We start from the raw sequence: 16,213 nt of genomic DNA on the forward strand, positions 1-16,213 counted from the left end.
AGGGTTTGGCCTTGTTACATGGCTCAAGGAGTTTGCAGAGTCATTCCTCTTGGGCAGCAGGGTCCCCAGTAGTGATGGAAGAGGAGCAAGAATCAGGGAGGCTTTGTCTTTGCTCTGAGCTGCTGCAGCATGTGCCTTTTGCAGAGAGCAACAGTACAACACAAGACCCACGTGGGACAGGGCTAGTGAGGAAAGGAGCAGAGTGTACTGAAGACACCAAAGATGCCAAGAAAGCAGATGTGAAGAGCAGAGAGAAGGGAGTGGAGCCCAAAAGCAGGTGTAGGCATAGAAAGAGTAACCTGAAACAGCGTTTCTTGAGCTGTTGTTGACTTTGCTTTCAGTTATGCTTTCAGGCTTGCAACTGCTGATACTGTGGTTGAATTTTCCCTCAGTTTAATTAATAACTCACCATTGACTTCTAGGTTTTGAATCTCTTTTCCTTACTGTTCTTTTGATGTTACTGTTTGGAGTTAATAGGAGAATTTTTTTCCCCCAAGTGTGTTCATTTTAGTTCTGTTACATAGAATTTTTCCCCTCCTTTCTATCAATTAATATCCTAAAAGGAAAAAAAGGAATCTCATGTGGAGATGGATCAAGCTGAGAGTAATAGCCATACTGTTTATATTGATTAAGTGAGCATGTGTAATGTATATAGGAAAATGCTACTGAGTTCATCAGCACTGTTGTACCCTAAAATGTCATCTGTACATCTAAATAATAAAATTATTTGTTGTCATACTTAAAAAGTCAAGGCTGAATGCCAGACTTGGTTACAATCTATTCTGGACTACCCCAGTTGTGCATTTTGCCAGCATGGTGGTCTTGAGAGAACCTAGGATGACTTGGTTTTCACATAAATTATATCCATTTTAGTTTGTCTGGAGAGCTGAAGCTTGTATATTTTACTCTGACTATATGGGAAGAGTGCAGTTTGATATAAATCCCAATCAATCTCTGCCTTGTTTTTGCAACTCTACAATAGCTTTTGTCTTGCTTATGATGACTAACTTAAGTTTTTAATTACTAACTTACATGTTCTAAAATGCCAATAACCATAACTCTTCAAAGACATCTATTTGATACAGACATTTGAACTGAAGATCAGTGTAAGCTCTTCAGAAAAATAATTATTGAAATAGATCAGTTACAGGGAAAGGCTTGAACTAGGTAAGAAACCTGAGTTGAAATGGTTGACTCAGTTATGGGATGAGTTCAACCTGTATATGTATGTGAAAGACTTCCTATGTTTCAGTATTCTCTGCAACATGAGAACCTACACCTAATGTTCAACAACCTAGCTAGTCTCTTACTCTGTTGAAATAAGAGGGTTTTTTCCATTTCTATGTCAGCCATTTGCTTAACTGGTAGGATTAACAGTTATTTTGTTAATTATACTAGTAGAATGAGTATCTTCAGTATAAAGTTTTAGTGCTATATTCTTCCTTATCTTCCCCCCATTCATTCGCCATGGCAAGCATTGGTGAACCCTGCCTCTTCCAGAACCTTAACTGGATGTTTGGCTGCTCATCTCTTCTCTGCAGAAATGTGTACTGCCTGGGATTCTGAGTATCTTTTTTATGATCTGCACTTTTACTTCTGAGGATTTAAGCAGGCACTAAAACCTGCATGCTTATCATATCAATAGATGGATTTGTAATAGGTGGGAGAGCAGAGGGTTAGAACGGTGAGAAGATTTGTATGAAAATATACAAAACATACAAGCCCAAACACTCAGTTCCTTGTCTTAGGTAATCACAAGGAAGAAAGTCGTTAAAGCCTATCCACCTGGAATAGTGCATCAAATGCTGTTTCACAGTTGGCAAAACAAGAGAATTCTTCAAGGCAGTAGGAAGCTGGAGTGGTTAACCAGACTTCAAATAGAGCTTCAGGATTTTGGATTGGGCAGTTTCCTATACAGGAGTCTTGAATTTTTAAGTAATCAAGTGACTTCCTGACATTTTTCATGTTGATTAGTATTTTTCATTCCATTTTAGGAGGTTTGCAAAGTACTTTACCTACTCGTGCTTCCTTTGGCTAGTGAAGTTGCTTGTTCTGTTGTGTTTTGGTTTTACTTTTTGCAGGACTTCCATGTAGCTTTGTTTTTTTGGTGCCTGGTTTGACTGATAAAAATATCCCTGAAAAGCTTGTTTGTATGTAAAAACACCATATAGTACTTTTATATGATAGTGTTAGTTTTTGACTTAGCTTCAAAGAGGAAGTGCTGGATATTGTGGCAGTCAGTGATGGAAATGCTGAATGGGACAAAGCAGAGCTGGGGTGGATGATGCTGTACTCTGGCTGTCTCCTGTCTGTGTGGTGTCCTTCAAACACCATAGCCAGCTTGTACAAGTTAGAACAGCCTTGAATCTGTCAGGGTTGGGACAGAAAACTACAAAACAATAAGTAGCTGGCTTTTCTGATCATTTCCACTCTTTAGTCTGCCTTGGAGGCATTTGGGCATTCCTAGGATTTTGTGGTTTCCTGTTGTAACAAATGCAGGCTGTCATCACAAAAGGTGATGTCCTCAGTGTTGGATCTAGTGATAGTGTGGCTGTAGGATGAGGAAGTTTGTCTTCACCAAAGGGAAAAATAACAGTTTTGTTAATTTTCTGTTGTGTGAGCAAACCAAGTTGAACCAGCCTTTAGTTGCATCATTGCTTAGAGTAACTCACAAGAAGTGGTAAGAACCTGCAGGGAGTGGTTTGAGTATAATGGAGGTTTGTACCCTAAAGTTCATATGTCTGAGTGTTAACAAAAGAAAGGGAAGTATTGTTTGGTGTTTTGTGGTTGGTTTTTTTTTTTTTTTTTTTTTTTTTTTTAACTTTATTTTTTTGGTCTCCCAGGCAGGAGGCTCAGGGCCTGGTACAGCATTTCTTCTGTCAGGAACTTGGCCAGGTTTGCAAGGAGCTGGCACATGGTACCCGGACAGTATGAGAATAAGCAGACAGTGAGCTGGTTGAAGGCTGCTGCTCCTACCCAGAAGGGAAAGCCTCTGCAGCAGTCCTGCTTATCTCAGCAATGGTTCCATCACCCTGGCTTTCAGGTTCTGGGCTGGAAGGTGGCAGAGAGGTAGCTGCAGAGCTAGAGCAGCAGACCTGTGCTTCTGGGTAGGTGAGAAGGGAGTTGCTGTTGACTAGTGTTCTTGGGCAAGTTGACCTCGGTGGGGGAGGCAGCTGTAGAGATGAATTGGTCCTCCTCCTACACTGGGGCTTCCATGTCCTGGGTGACAAGAACATGTTGTTGCATGATTATCAGGCCTCTTTCCCCCATGACAGTGGAGGGGATGGAAGAAGGGTGGAAGGGCTCTTTCAGAGCCAGTGGGAGGGTGACCAAGTACTCCAAGGCAGCATGCAGCAGCTGGAGGGACCCCATGAGGCAGAAGCTGCAACTGGGTGACTACAGGGTTCACCCTCTTCAATATCTGCCCTTGCTAAGGAGCAAATGGCTGTCCCAGTGAGCTTGCTGGAAGAGATCCTACGCTAGCTATGTGATAAGGAACAATATTTGGGTGTAGGTTCATCAGGTTATGGGGGCTGTGGTGTCCCTTCCACACGAGCAGTGAAAGCAGTTTCCCACAAGACCAAACACAGAAATCATTTAGATGAGTACAATCCTCATGTCAGAAGGCATGTAATGGTTTCTTAGCAGTCTTTCCATGTGGTGAAAAGCAGTAAGGTATTGAAGAAGACAAATAATTTGACTCTAAGTCTAATGACTCTCAAATGCTTTAATACTGGTATGGCGTGTAAAATCTTAAGTTGTGACTGAGTACTTTATTGAGCTATGTTACAGGGCTACAAACACTATTCCTGAGAGATTTTGTATAAAATATAGTAGTATTATTTTTAGTTTTGTGACAGTGGGACACAGATACTGGTTACGTGTTAGAAATTGGAATCCTTAGGAATCATGTTTTCTCTGAACAGCAGAATTTGACCAAGCTTGACATCCAGTGTCTGTCTCATCTAGATTCTTCACCTACCTCCTTACTTTCAGAGAACCTTTAACATCACCTCTTATAATACTTTGAATATGTTTGGACATAGGAGGTACTAATAAATATTGGCTTATATGTGTGATTGTGTAAGATTCATTTGTTTTGGAAACTGAAGAACTTAAAAACAAATGTGCATTTTTTTTTTTTGTCTTGAGATTTTGTGTTGTCATGCTTCTTTCTGTAGCATTTAGGATTTCAAAAAAAAAAACAAACCCAAAAGAATAAAAGCAACTATTTCACACAGTTGTATGTCTGAAGAACCAGAGCTTCAAAAATGTACCGTCAGCTTCATAATAAATTCTTAGTGTGAGCAGTATAACTTTCTCTGTTACATTGCTTTTGTCAGCTTTAATTTAAACACTTTTGAAAGGAAAACAGCATGTGCTTTCAGCAGGTATTTTGTTCTTTTTTAGTACTGTGGAATATCTGACTCATGAGAATATGAAACTGTAAATTACGTTGCAACACACATCTTGAATTTACTGGATAGCAGCTAAGCCAATTTAGGATTTAAGAACTTGTGTAATAAAATTTGGGTTTTAGTTTAAATAAGCTTAAAGTACTTGAGTAGAGCTCCAGTGTTTGACAGGAAATTAGAATAGTGATTTGACTTTTTTTAGAAGTATTTTATGAAGATAGAATTGGATGACACCTCTGGAGTCATCATATTCTGCTCCTGTTCTTGCAGACAAGCAAAGCGCACCTCTAAAAATTTAGCAACCTACAAGTTAAACATGTAAGGGAAAGAAAAATCTCTGAAGACAGCTTGTGAGTCTCATTCTAGTAATGATTCTTTAAACATTATTCAGCCTTTAAGCCAAAATTAATCATGACTAGTTCATACTGATTTATACTTATGATAATATTGTCAGTGAGTTAGAATAGCTCTTTTCTCCCGCTTTCATTTTAAAGAGAGAGAGAGGCTGTTTCTTTCTCTGGCTTTGTTTTGACAGGCTGTAAGGATTTTGGCTTGACTTGCTGGTTTCCCGTTGTGTAGTAGGCTCTCTCTTCCCCTGGGTGTAGGCTTGGGTTCTCTTTGCCCTGTTGCAGTTGGAATTAATGTTTCCTGAATTGGCCAGAATTGCACATAGTGTTTCAGGTAATGTCTTACTACTGCCTTTACTCATTTCTTGTAGCAGTAGTTCCACTGGTATCTTATGTGTTACAGGATGACTAAATCTTTCAGTGATCTTCTGGTCTGAAAACCAACCACCTTCCTATCTGCATCAGCCGCAGTCTACTTTGTGTTCCAAGTCCCCATTTGCCCATTTTCTATCTTAAGCCCATGGCATGACTATTAATACATGATTTGTTTGTTGCTGGATCACTTAATGGAACTGATGTGAGCCTTTCTGAAGCATGAGATGATGATTAGATTTTGAATTTATGCCATCAAACTAGCAAGGTGGCACAATAGTGATTTTTTGCTTAAGTGAATGTTTTGCTTGGTATTGCCAATGGCTTTGTGTGTAGCCAGCTTTCTGGCTGTCCTAAGCTTTGGGAGAAACATGTTGCGTAGCACAGGAAGGCAGTGAGAACAAGGAGTTGCCTTCTCTAAAATAGCTCATGTCCTGAGACAGGACATCAGAGAAACTCCTTCTGGGCCAGGTCACCTGGGCAATTGCTCTAGCAAATGAGTCTGTGCTCAATTATAGAATAAGCATGGTAGTATTGCAACATTAAGCAGGTTACATGCTCTGTGGACCACATATAGTAGCAAGCATCAAGAGTGGGGGTGGAATGACATTTGCAGTGAAGCTAGAAATCCTCACTTATGCCAGGAGTGCAGTATCTTGGCTCTTGGGAAGAGTCTGTAGTGGTAGAGAGCTGTATAGGAGATGTGGGAATATCACCGGAGAAAGGAGATCATGTTCATAAAAACTTGTGCTGATTTCAGCTCATATTTGATGTGAAAGGTAATTATTGTTGGTGTCCATTTGCAAGAAAAGGAAAGCTGTAGTCATGCTGTAGTTTGCCAGGCTGCCTTCATGCTGCTGTTGATTATTTAATAATGCCCTGTCTTACCCCGCTTTGTCCTTGTTTGTGAAGTAATTTAACAATTTTATGCATCATCAGGACACTTTAATTTACTGTCCCTCAGCTGCCCTATGTCTGTGGAATGAGTATTTCTGCATTTGAAGAGTGAGATGGAAGAACCTTAGTGTGAGCCCAGGACTTGCATGTAGAGATGCTGTTTCCCTGGCAGTGTCTTAGAACGACATTTATGAAAGCAAGGGCAAGACCCACCAAGGACAACATGGGGTTGTAATGCTCGAGTCAAACTAGATGTATTAGCATCTTCACTGTTTGCTGATTTCTCTTTCTTTGAAGGGTAATTGGTTCTGCTTCCTTTATAAGGAGTAATTTAAGGGAAATCTTTCTGGTTGTAGATACGGATTTGAATCATCATGTGATATGCAAATGAAAAGGAAGCTAATTTACTGAGAGCCAAATGCATAGTTTTTGTCAAATTTATCTTTGTGCTCTGGAGAACTGAACCAGGATAGACAGAAGCAATTAGATACCGGAGTCAGCAGGCCAAAAAATGGCCTTTGTCATTGGCAGGCATCGTACTGATAGTCAAACCATGTTTCTTGTCGGCTACTTGGTCTTCAGTGAACTCTGTCAGCTGCTGGACACCCGTCGAGTCATCTGGTAGGAAAGGCTTGCAGCATATGGGCTGGAGACACCTGGTTCATGGAGAGTGAGGTTGCTGGAAATGCTGTTTACAGCCCATATGATGTGTTATCATCAGCATGAGCTCTGTCTGTCCTTCAGACGGTGTTTGCATTGGTCGCTCTGCATTATCACTGTCCTGGAACGTTTCAGTCTTTCCAAGACAGTGATTCAGGGATCATCTGCCACCACTGCAGCAATCATTTCCTTATTCTGGTGGCTTTGCTGATGTATATTAGCCATTCTGTTCACTGGGGTGCTCGTAGCTGTCTAGTTTTGACCAAACCATTCAGGTTTTCTAAGCAGACTGAAAGAATATGTAGTTAACAGCTATTCAACATAAAAGGTAAAGGCAAAAACTGTCAAGAATTATAAACTGAGCGCACAGATGCACAAACGATAACAGCTTCTATCAGTGACAGTAACAAAGGCCATAACTCTTAAAACGTTTGTTATGGGCCACAAAGGGAATAAAGGGCCTCTCAGCTGTGTCCTTGAAGAGAGTCAACCAGGGCTGTGTAACTGATGAGAAGGAAAGCAGATTGCTATGGATCTTACAGGAGGATAGAGGTTTTATTCGTATTTGAGAGGACTGTGGGGGCTCTGTAAAACTTTTGTGGGATGTTTAGAGGAAAGATAAAATGCAGGAAAGGGAGTGATTAAGGTGGATTGGGGAAGAAAAAGCAGGGGAAAATTGTGGAGGGAATAAAGGGCAGGTTTCATGTAAGCATGCTACTGGGCAGTGTGCTTGTCTGGCCAAGCTCTGTATGTGGTCACCACAGTCTGTCTTATGTCTCTTTCTATTTTCTGTGTGAGTGTGTGCTCTGTTCTGTGTGTGCATCTGTGACCTGCTAGCAAATTTGGGGCTGGACTAGGTGTTGAGAATGGGGTGTGGTCTGCAGGCGCCAGATGGTGGGAATACCACAGGTCTGCAGAAGCTGGGTATGGGAGAGATGTAGGTCAGGAGAGGTGAACGCTCACACGGCTCTCCCTGATAACTTGTGTGTGTGTGACCTGCTAGCAAACTTCAAACACGCGAAACCAGCAAGCAGGAGGAAATTGAAATGTGGAGAGACCTGATGTCAGACCTAGAACCTGGAGGAAAGGGCACAATCTCTGAGCTTGGATTCTGAACAGATGTAAGGTCTGCACCGGAGTCAGAGGGATCTGCAAATATGTGTCCACGTATGTGGACTTGAAGCTTGTTTAGTGTTATGACCTGGACTGGGAACCCAGGGAGTCATAAAGGTTTCATGATCCCTTTGGGTGAAATTAAGATGAAACGACACTAAACGACTGGTTAAAATGTTTTACTTGCTGTAGAAACAGCTTAAACTTGGAAAATGTTAGTAAGCAATGTGGCCTCTTATTGGTAACCCTGTAAGAAAGAAAGGAAGTAAAAGAGAAGGAAAGGAAGGGAGAGAGCGTCAAAAAATCCAGATCACCACCCCAAGTTCCAGTGTTGTCTTAGGTCTGGTAATCTTGAGTGCTTAGTGCACACCCAGCAGCTTCCTGTTGCCTTTTAAGTTCATCTTATTGTCTGATTTGTAAACTAGACAGAGAGGCAGGTATTCCATGAACTCATTTGCATGAGAGATGAGGAAAAGGTAGAGCATGGGTTCTGCATGAGTGTTGAGTGGGGATGGGGTGCATTAACCCTTTTGTCCAATTGAGTCAGTGGTCATGATCTCCTCTTGCCACCTTTACCTCTTCCTCAATTTTTGCTTCCTGGGCAATTATCCAGGCTTTGGCTCCATCTGCTGCTGGGTGTATTCTCTCTTAATAGTCTTTTAGACCTTCTTCAAGGGTGTAGTCATAAATTAAAGTGTAGTCATTAACCCGAACATATGGTTTTACTCAGTCTATGCCTCCCTGCTTTGAGGCTTATCTAGGGAACTTGACAATACAACCTCAAGGGAGTGGAGCCGTGCACCCTTTGATGCACTCTGCACTTTCCTAGGAAGATAGTTCATTCCTTAGATTAACCACAAAGGCCACAACTTGTTCCTTGAGGCTTTCCATGTTGATGAATGTTTGAGGCATTAAATCCTTCAGTTCCTCACAATTAGCCATCATGGAGAAACAGGATCTAGGCCAGTTGTGTTGCTCAAGGTTTACGTAAGTGCTGTTGGTGCTTACGTGAGTGCTTGCGAAGAAGATGCTGTTCTCCTGCCTCTGATACCTGTATGGCTGGTCGTGTCTGTATTGTGTGTGTGCTACAGGAAATGTGTGCTCAGTTACTTGCACCTTACTGCTGGCTGAATTTGAAAACAGGGAAAGGCTGTCAGCTAGCAGACGAAGAGGAATGCTGTGAATCTCAAAGTCTGCAGGATTGACTACCCCTAGCACAAACAAAGGAGAATTATGTCTGTGTAGCCTTGCTATACAGACAGGGAAGCCTTCTGCTACATCTTTGTGTCATGTTCTGGACCAGCTTTAGTGATGGATTATCTGTGTGTCCTCTGAGGTGAGTCATATTTGATGTGAAGAGGTTGGGTTTTTAAAGTGAGTGATAGCTGCTGCCTGGGGAATGGACTTAAAATGGGACAGGAAGGGATGAAGGGGAAAATTTACCTTATTTTCTAGAGCTTTGAATAGTATCTGCCTCTTCCATTGAGGAGTAGTCTTGTGTCTGGTACAGGTGTGTCATCAGGACACAAGAAATCTGATAAAGTTTTGATATGGACACATAGTTGCTGAATTGTCATGCAATCTTCTGGGTACAATTAATTAATCAAAATGTTTAGCATAAATTTAAGCTGTGAATTTATAGCAGAGGACTTTTGGTTGAATTCTATGACGACTGTCACGATGTATCCTTAAACCCCCTAACATCATTTACTGTTAAGAGGCTGACTTGCACCAATGATCTTTGATAGTCTTTGAGTCTCCATTGCTCAGAGACTGAGGAGGCGTGGGTCTGCTTGTGGGAAGTGGTGACTGCCTGCCTTTGCATCGCTTGTGGAGGTTGGGGTTTTTTTGTGTGTGTGTGTTTTGGTTTTTTAATTCCTCTTTCCTTCGCTTATTAAACTGTCTTATCCTCACCCACAAATTTTCTTGCTTTTTATTGCACTTCCTCTCCCAGCTGACTGAGGGGGGTGAGCCAGTGGCTGTGTGGGGCTTAGCTGCTGGCTGGGGTCAACCTACTATTGATGGAATTCCACACTTCTTGCAGATCCTGTCTTAAAATTTCTTTAGGCAGTGCTTTCACAAATCTCTTGTATTGTCTCCTCAAGCCTGGTGGCTATGGGTCCTCTTGCTCAAGAAATGGTCAGCGAGTAGGAATGGGAGTCCATCTCAAATGAAATAGAAAAAAAGGGAATAAACACATGCAGATACCCACTACCGTTTTACTATCTTGGTAGCTAAAATGTCACTGCATGTGACAAAGGTATCAGTAGAAAGGAATGAATTTTCTTGTTTCTTCTATTATGTAGCGGGAAACTTATATTTTATTGAAAATAGATTCAGACTCAGAAATAAAATGTTAATTTTCTATTTTATATTCAAATAGTAGTTCAAATTACTCTCGGCTTTTTTAAAAAAACCCTAGCCATTCCTTTTATTAAAAATGTCATAATTTCTGGCAGACCGAGCTGGCAAGAATTCATCAAGTCTTGGGTAGCTATGCTTGACAATAGTTTGCTTAGATAAAATTTTTGTTTCTTTCTTAGCAGTTCTGTGAGTACAGTGTAATTGTAACATGAGCAGTAGAGCTCAAATAGACTGATGCTGTCTGCATTCAGTTTTTATGCTATATCTTGTCTCTGTTTGCCTTTTGGTGGTGGTTAAAGCTATAGTTTCTAAAGCAGCTGAGTTGACTTAATGGCTCACTGCTGCTGAAAGTAGTTCTTGCTCCTAGCTGTGTTCCTTCACTAATGCTAGGTCTGCTGATAGTGCTGTGAGTCATTTCAGCTCAGGAGCTCAGCAGAAAACTGCCGCCTTTGTGTGTCTGGGTTAGTTTTCTCTTGAACTGGGAGCTGTTTTGTGGATGGCTTCTCTGAGTGCTGTAACTGGTGTAATATATGTTGTGGGAGGGAGTTGGACCTTCTTCTGTAGGTGGTGGTGACCTTGTAGATCAGCTGACTCTATCTTATAAACCACATCTTCGTTTAGATGACTGCATTGACAAGTCTCTAAATGAGTCATCCCATTCAGCTTTGAATGACTGCAACCAAAATGCAGGGTTTTCAGATAATTGGGAGTCAGGAGAAAATTGGATGTCCCAAATGGCTCTGTCAAAGATTACAGCCTATGGGAAAGGGCAGATGCCACAGCTGGCTGTCTGCGGACTTTTCTTGATCCTGGATAATAGTGAGTTTTACACAGACTTCAACTTTTAGGAAATGAATAGGAAATGAATGCCCTCAGGGCCTTATGACCTGCTTTCAGCTTTGGTTTCGAACTAAAGACTAGCTTTTTCATTAAAAAAATACGTGCTATTTTCTGTGACTTGCAAATTTCAACTTTTATTGTTTGCGTTGTAGAGTATGTAGCAAAGATTACTAAAGCATTCACCTTTCCAGCCCTTTCACAGCTCTGGATGTATGGGTATAATTGTTGTGGACTTTCTTTATTTTGCAGTTGCTGCGGGAACTCAAGCACCCAAACGTTATTTCTCTGCAAAAGGTGTTTCTTTCTCATGCTGACAGGAAAGTGTGGCTTCTCTTTGACTACGCTGAGCATGACCTCTGGGTAAGGTGAATTGTTTGTAGGTCCCAGGCTTAGAGTTTTCATTGCAGAAAAGGGACAAGGTCAAGGAAGACACATGGGTTAAAAAACTGTACAGCTTGTTACTCTGTGTTTGTTGAGAACATTTTCAGTACTAAAGGAAAAGCAATGGAAAATGTTGGGTAAGAACACTATACAGTTAATCCGTGACCTCTTTAAGAAGAAAAATCTGCATTCAGCTCTCGGTAGCTAGAAACCCAGTTAAATAAATGCAGATATAAGTCTCCATTACAGCTAAAGTAGGGTGCAGGAAAAGGTAATTGATTATGCAGGTAAATTCCCTTTGAAAAATTACAAACTTATTGGGTGAACGGAGCAGTTCAGTATTTTATTTGCATTGCATGTCATCCGTGAATACATGAAGTGAGAGTAATACCACTATATAATGGAAATTTAATTCATATGTTTCAGTGGGAAGAGCTTTTTACTCAACTAATGTGCTGAAATTTCATATATTTGGGAGGAAGGCTGTTTATTCCTGATTACAAGATAAAGGCTTAAAATATAAACAAGGTGGAAGCGAAGTAAATTTGCTTAAGATATACACCCTTTTTATTTGTTAACTTAATATTTGTAAGCTTAAGATCCATTTGGAATATTTAAACAAAAAAAAAAAAAAATCATTGCAAAGAATCCCAAAATACCACGTAACCTTGACTTCCCTGAAAAAAGTAGTGTGTGTGTCTTGCATTAAATCTGACATACATTTGAGCATTGCTCTCAATGGAACAAGTATTGTAATACTAACCTTAAAAAATACTCAGAAGATTTGAATTGAAGTGTACAACAAAGGCAATTTGGAATGAGATGGAAATTTTGATGTATGTGTTCATGTAAGAGTTACATAGTATGAATCATGAGTTGGTTTTTCCTCGCATGAAGTTTAGACAGCACAAACCAAAGTAAAACTAATTTATTTTGAAAATGGTGTTCCTTGTAGTGGGGAGTAGTTCAGTAGTATAACTTGTATGTTGGTTTTTCTTCAGCTAAGCTTAATCAAAGATGTTTTCTCCCTGTTAAATGTCTTGGAAGTTCTGATACTTGGTATTGAGATTTTTGTTACCAAAATAAAATTAGAGAAAAAAAAAATGACCCAACAGCTGAAATGTTGAGACATTTTAAATGCTGATGTTCAAAAAAACCCCAACAAAACCAAAACAACAAACAAAAAACCACAACAAAATGTGAGAAGATGGAGTAAAGGGTTGTTTTTAATGTGGAGAAAAACCAAGCACGTTCTTTTTTTCACTGCTCCTTCCTATTTATAATATGCTAAGCTACAGAAGTTTTTTTGTTTCAAAATGCCCTGCAAGGCTTTGTATTTGTTTGGATGATTGCGGTTAGTAGTGACCTGTCCTTGTTTGTATTTATATGTTTCTGCATTGCTTCATACTTAACCAAAATCACTGCAGAAGCAGATCTGATAATGAAACACTGGCTTGTATAGAAGTAACTTAGGAATGACCCTCAATTTTGACCTTCATGTTTCTTTGCACATACCTGCATAAACTCCAGAACTCCCCAGCCGTACCAGCTCCTGGTGGTTCACGGTATCTGGAATCAGGGAATTTAGCTGCAGTGACTGGGCTGGCTCTGCGCCCAGAGAGCCAGCTATGGATCGAGTCCTCCAGCGCTGAGCACATGTAGTGCAGCAGGTCTCAGACAAGGCTGGGAAAAGGGCACGGAGTGTATTAGAGCAGGGACAGAAAAGTCCACGAGAGCCATCTGTATTTCAGCCGGCCTCTGAAGAGTTACTTCTCTGTCCGCTGCATGAAAAATAACATTTGGTTCGGAGTCAGTGGAAGTAGAAGGCGAGAGGAGGCAAAACTTGGGGCTCAGGCTGAGGGATGCTCGTGCACGTGGCGCTCGGCTGACTGGGCAGGGTTTGTCACCTTTTCATCAATATTGCCCTCTTCCGTGCAGATCCATTTTTACCTCTGGCAGGGCAGGGATGTCTCTTTTCCTCCCAGGAAAGCCAAGCTCGATGTCTGAAGCAAGGGCGGGCAGGCTGTGTGGAGATGGGCTGCGGCAAGAGAGGAAAGGCAATTTCCCAAAGGGGTTTGCGTAGTTGGGTACCTGGAGTATGAAAGCTCAGGAGTGTAGGAAGAACACGTGATAGAAGTTTGGTGTCAGGTCTTGGATGGACAAGATAGTGGCTGTCTTGATGATCAAACAGGTGTGAGCCATTACAGAAAATAAGTGCGAAGGCATGAAAAAGCTTTTTCTAGAAACCACCTCTCCCTCAAAAGGAGGCAAACGTGGAAACAGTTGCCATGACCATGGCACACCTTACACTATTGAAGTTAATGGCACCTGGGACTCAAGTGCTAAGACAACATATCCATTTGGATTCCTCATTGTTGCTAGACATCATTGCCTGTGTATACACTTATAATTGCTAAAGGTTTTTTCTGTAGCTGACTTTCAGATGGACAGATTTATAGCTTTGCTCTGACAACAGCTTCTGTTTTGAGAGTGCTGTGCTTTAAGGGTATAGTAAATAAAGAAGGAATAAATCTGGGCTTCTAACTTAAATGTTTAAAACTCCCAATGCAGTCTGCAAGAATTTCTGTTTGGCATTAGGTGTTGAATATTACAGTGTCATTATTACTGCAGGAGAAAACTCCTATATTAGGAGCTGCACAATGCACTTTATGTGCTGTGATACACAAAATATCAGCCTATCTTAACAAAAAGAACTCCCAAACAAAAATACCCCTAAAACCTCCAAGATCAGTGACCTGCAAGGGAATTTGCTTTGGCCAATGGTATTGGGTTTTTATTCCTTACCCCACTGTGGGAGAGTGAATAGCAGTGTGGGGCATAGCTGCCTGCCAGGGTTAAACCACAGCAACAACTGGTTTCATTTTTGAGACATTTCATTGGAACAGTGATCACTTTACCTCATATAGTATTAATTTTCTAGTGCTCAAGGTACACATTTCTAGCTTTGAAAATGAATAATGAAAGGTCGATGAAAAACCTAAGAAGTCTGTGTAAGGAATTGCTGGTAATCTTTTTGCTGTAGTGCTGTAGATCAAAGTATTACAGTTTTTTATTTTTATTTCTTTTTCCCCTTTACAGCACATAATCAAGTTTCACAGGGCTTCTAAAGCAAACAAGAAACCAGTTCAGTTACCTCGGGGAATGGTGAAGTCACTGTTGTATCAGATCCTAGATGGTATTCACTACCTGCATGCTAACTGGGTGTTACACAGGGATTTGGTAAGTGGATCCTCAATGGGTTTTAGCACTGGGATGATGATTGAGGGCAAGGATTGTTTTTATAAAAAATAGCTGGGGAACAGAAACCATTGTGCTAAACGCATGTACTAATAAATATATATTTTTATACTGCAGTCAGACAGCCTTGATTAGTAGAGTGAATTTTAAAAGCTGGCTATGATCTAATATGCTTATGACAGCAAAGTAGATCAGATGGCTGTCTTCCTTTTTTGATTTTCTAAATAAACTATTTTTAAAAGTGTTCATTTAAATAACAGGCATGTTGAGGTACAGAAAATGCCTCTGGTAGTATCACTGCAGGCAAGATAAATAACTAAATACGGCATCTGTGTAGGTGGGGGAGAGGATGATTGGCTGTAACAACTGCTGAAAAAATAAAAACACCCCAAAATTACCAGTTTTGCTTATGAAGGTAACTTTTGAAGGCCATTATCTTCTCCTAATATTTATAATCTATCAGAAATATAGCCATGCCAACTTCTGAAGACTTGTGCAAATAAACTGATGTTTGTCCAGCCTACAGTGCAAGCAAAACATTTTGAACCTGAATTAGTATTTCTTAACCAGCAAATTCTATTAAATGTTTTCAACTGATGATTCCCACCAGTTTTTACATATTTTCCTCTGAAATAGGCCCATAGCTGGCTGGGCTGGTTCTGTCTGTTGTCTTAAAATTGGGTAGCATTCCAGAGCCGGTTGTCTGTAGCTCTTATTTTTAGAAGTAAATTGAAAAATAAAGATAAATGCTATCAAAGTATTAAACTAGTATATATGATGCTTCTAATTACTGAAATTTCATTAGTACATGAGAGTATCATCAGTTTGACCTTTCATTCCCATGAGTATTACCAGTGCTATTCTATGCTTGGTGCGATAAGTCTGGCTTCCCCTTATTACTCTTCCAGAGTCACTTTTTGTCTTTGAAATAGCTTTAATAGTGTTCCTGGAAACATAATCAATGATTAGTTATTTGTCTACTATTTTCATGCCCGATAGCTGCTTTTACAGAGTGCCAGTCTCTGTTTAAATGGATGGGAGAAGATTTATCTTTGGTAAACAACATTTTCAGAACTGAAATACAAGGAAGCTTTGCTGCTTTAAAATAATTGTATCGATACTGTTTTGAATTCGCTCCTGGTTTTAGAAATGGAACAAAAGCCTCAGCACCGAGGGGAAAAAGTTGAAAAGATTGTGGTGGCTTTGTCAAGACTCATGAAATAGTGGAGTGAAACATAATGTAGAAATATATAGTGCATGTTAGTACTTAGACACACTTTGTTTTAAACCAGAATGGAATGTCTTACTCTAATGTTCTGTCTGCAGTAGTACTCTTCAGTGTATTTTTAAGAGGCATACAGAAAACAAATGACCTGTCATCAAGGATCTAATTTTTTCTGATGTTTTACTTTCCACAGTTTCAGAAAATTTATGAACTTAAGCATAATTGAGTTCAAAAAGAAAACCAGGCATGTTGTTAACTGGATGGCTCAGGAGATTGGTAATTTATTACAGAGCCTTTCACATCTAGGTCTGTAGCTCAAATAGAGTTTAAGTTGGCGACTG

General features: G+C 40.3%; 1 protein-coding gene across 8 annotated transcripts in view; it reads left to right on the plus strand.

Annotated features, from left to right (window-relative positions):
- The window catches only part of CDK8 (cyclin dependent kinase 8), an 81,510-nt gene that overhangs the window by 28,187 nt on the left and 37,110 nt on the right, over positions 1–16,213 (plus strand). For 7 of the 8 annotated variants that reach the window (XM_042792522.1, XM_042792520.1, XM_042792521.1 and 4 more), the window contains exons 3-4: positions 11,258–11,368; positions 14,489–14,629. In XM_042792522.1, the coding sequence (XP_042648456.1) occupies positions 11,258–11,368; positions 14,489–14,629 (252 nt within the window). Of the gene's footprint in view, positions 1–11,257; positions 11,369–14,488; positions 14,630–16,213 lie in introns of those variants that run through there. The other variant, XM_032990729.2, reaches the window with a different exon arrangement.

This window comes from Tyto alba, unplaced genomic scaffold (assembly GCF_018691265.1).
Source record: "Tyto alba isolate M040663 unplaced genomic scaffold, T.alba_DEE_v4.0 Super-Scaffold_2, whole genome shotgun sequence".
Lineage (NCBI taxonomy): Eukaryota > Metazoa > Chordata > Aves > Strigiformes > Tytonidae > Tyto > Tyto alba.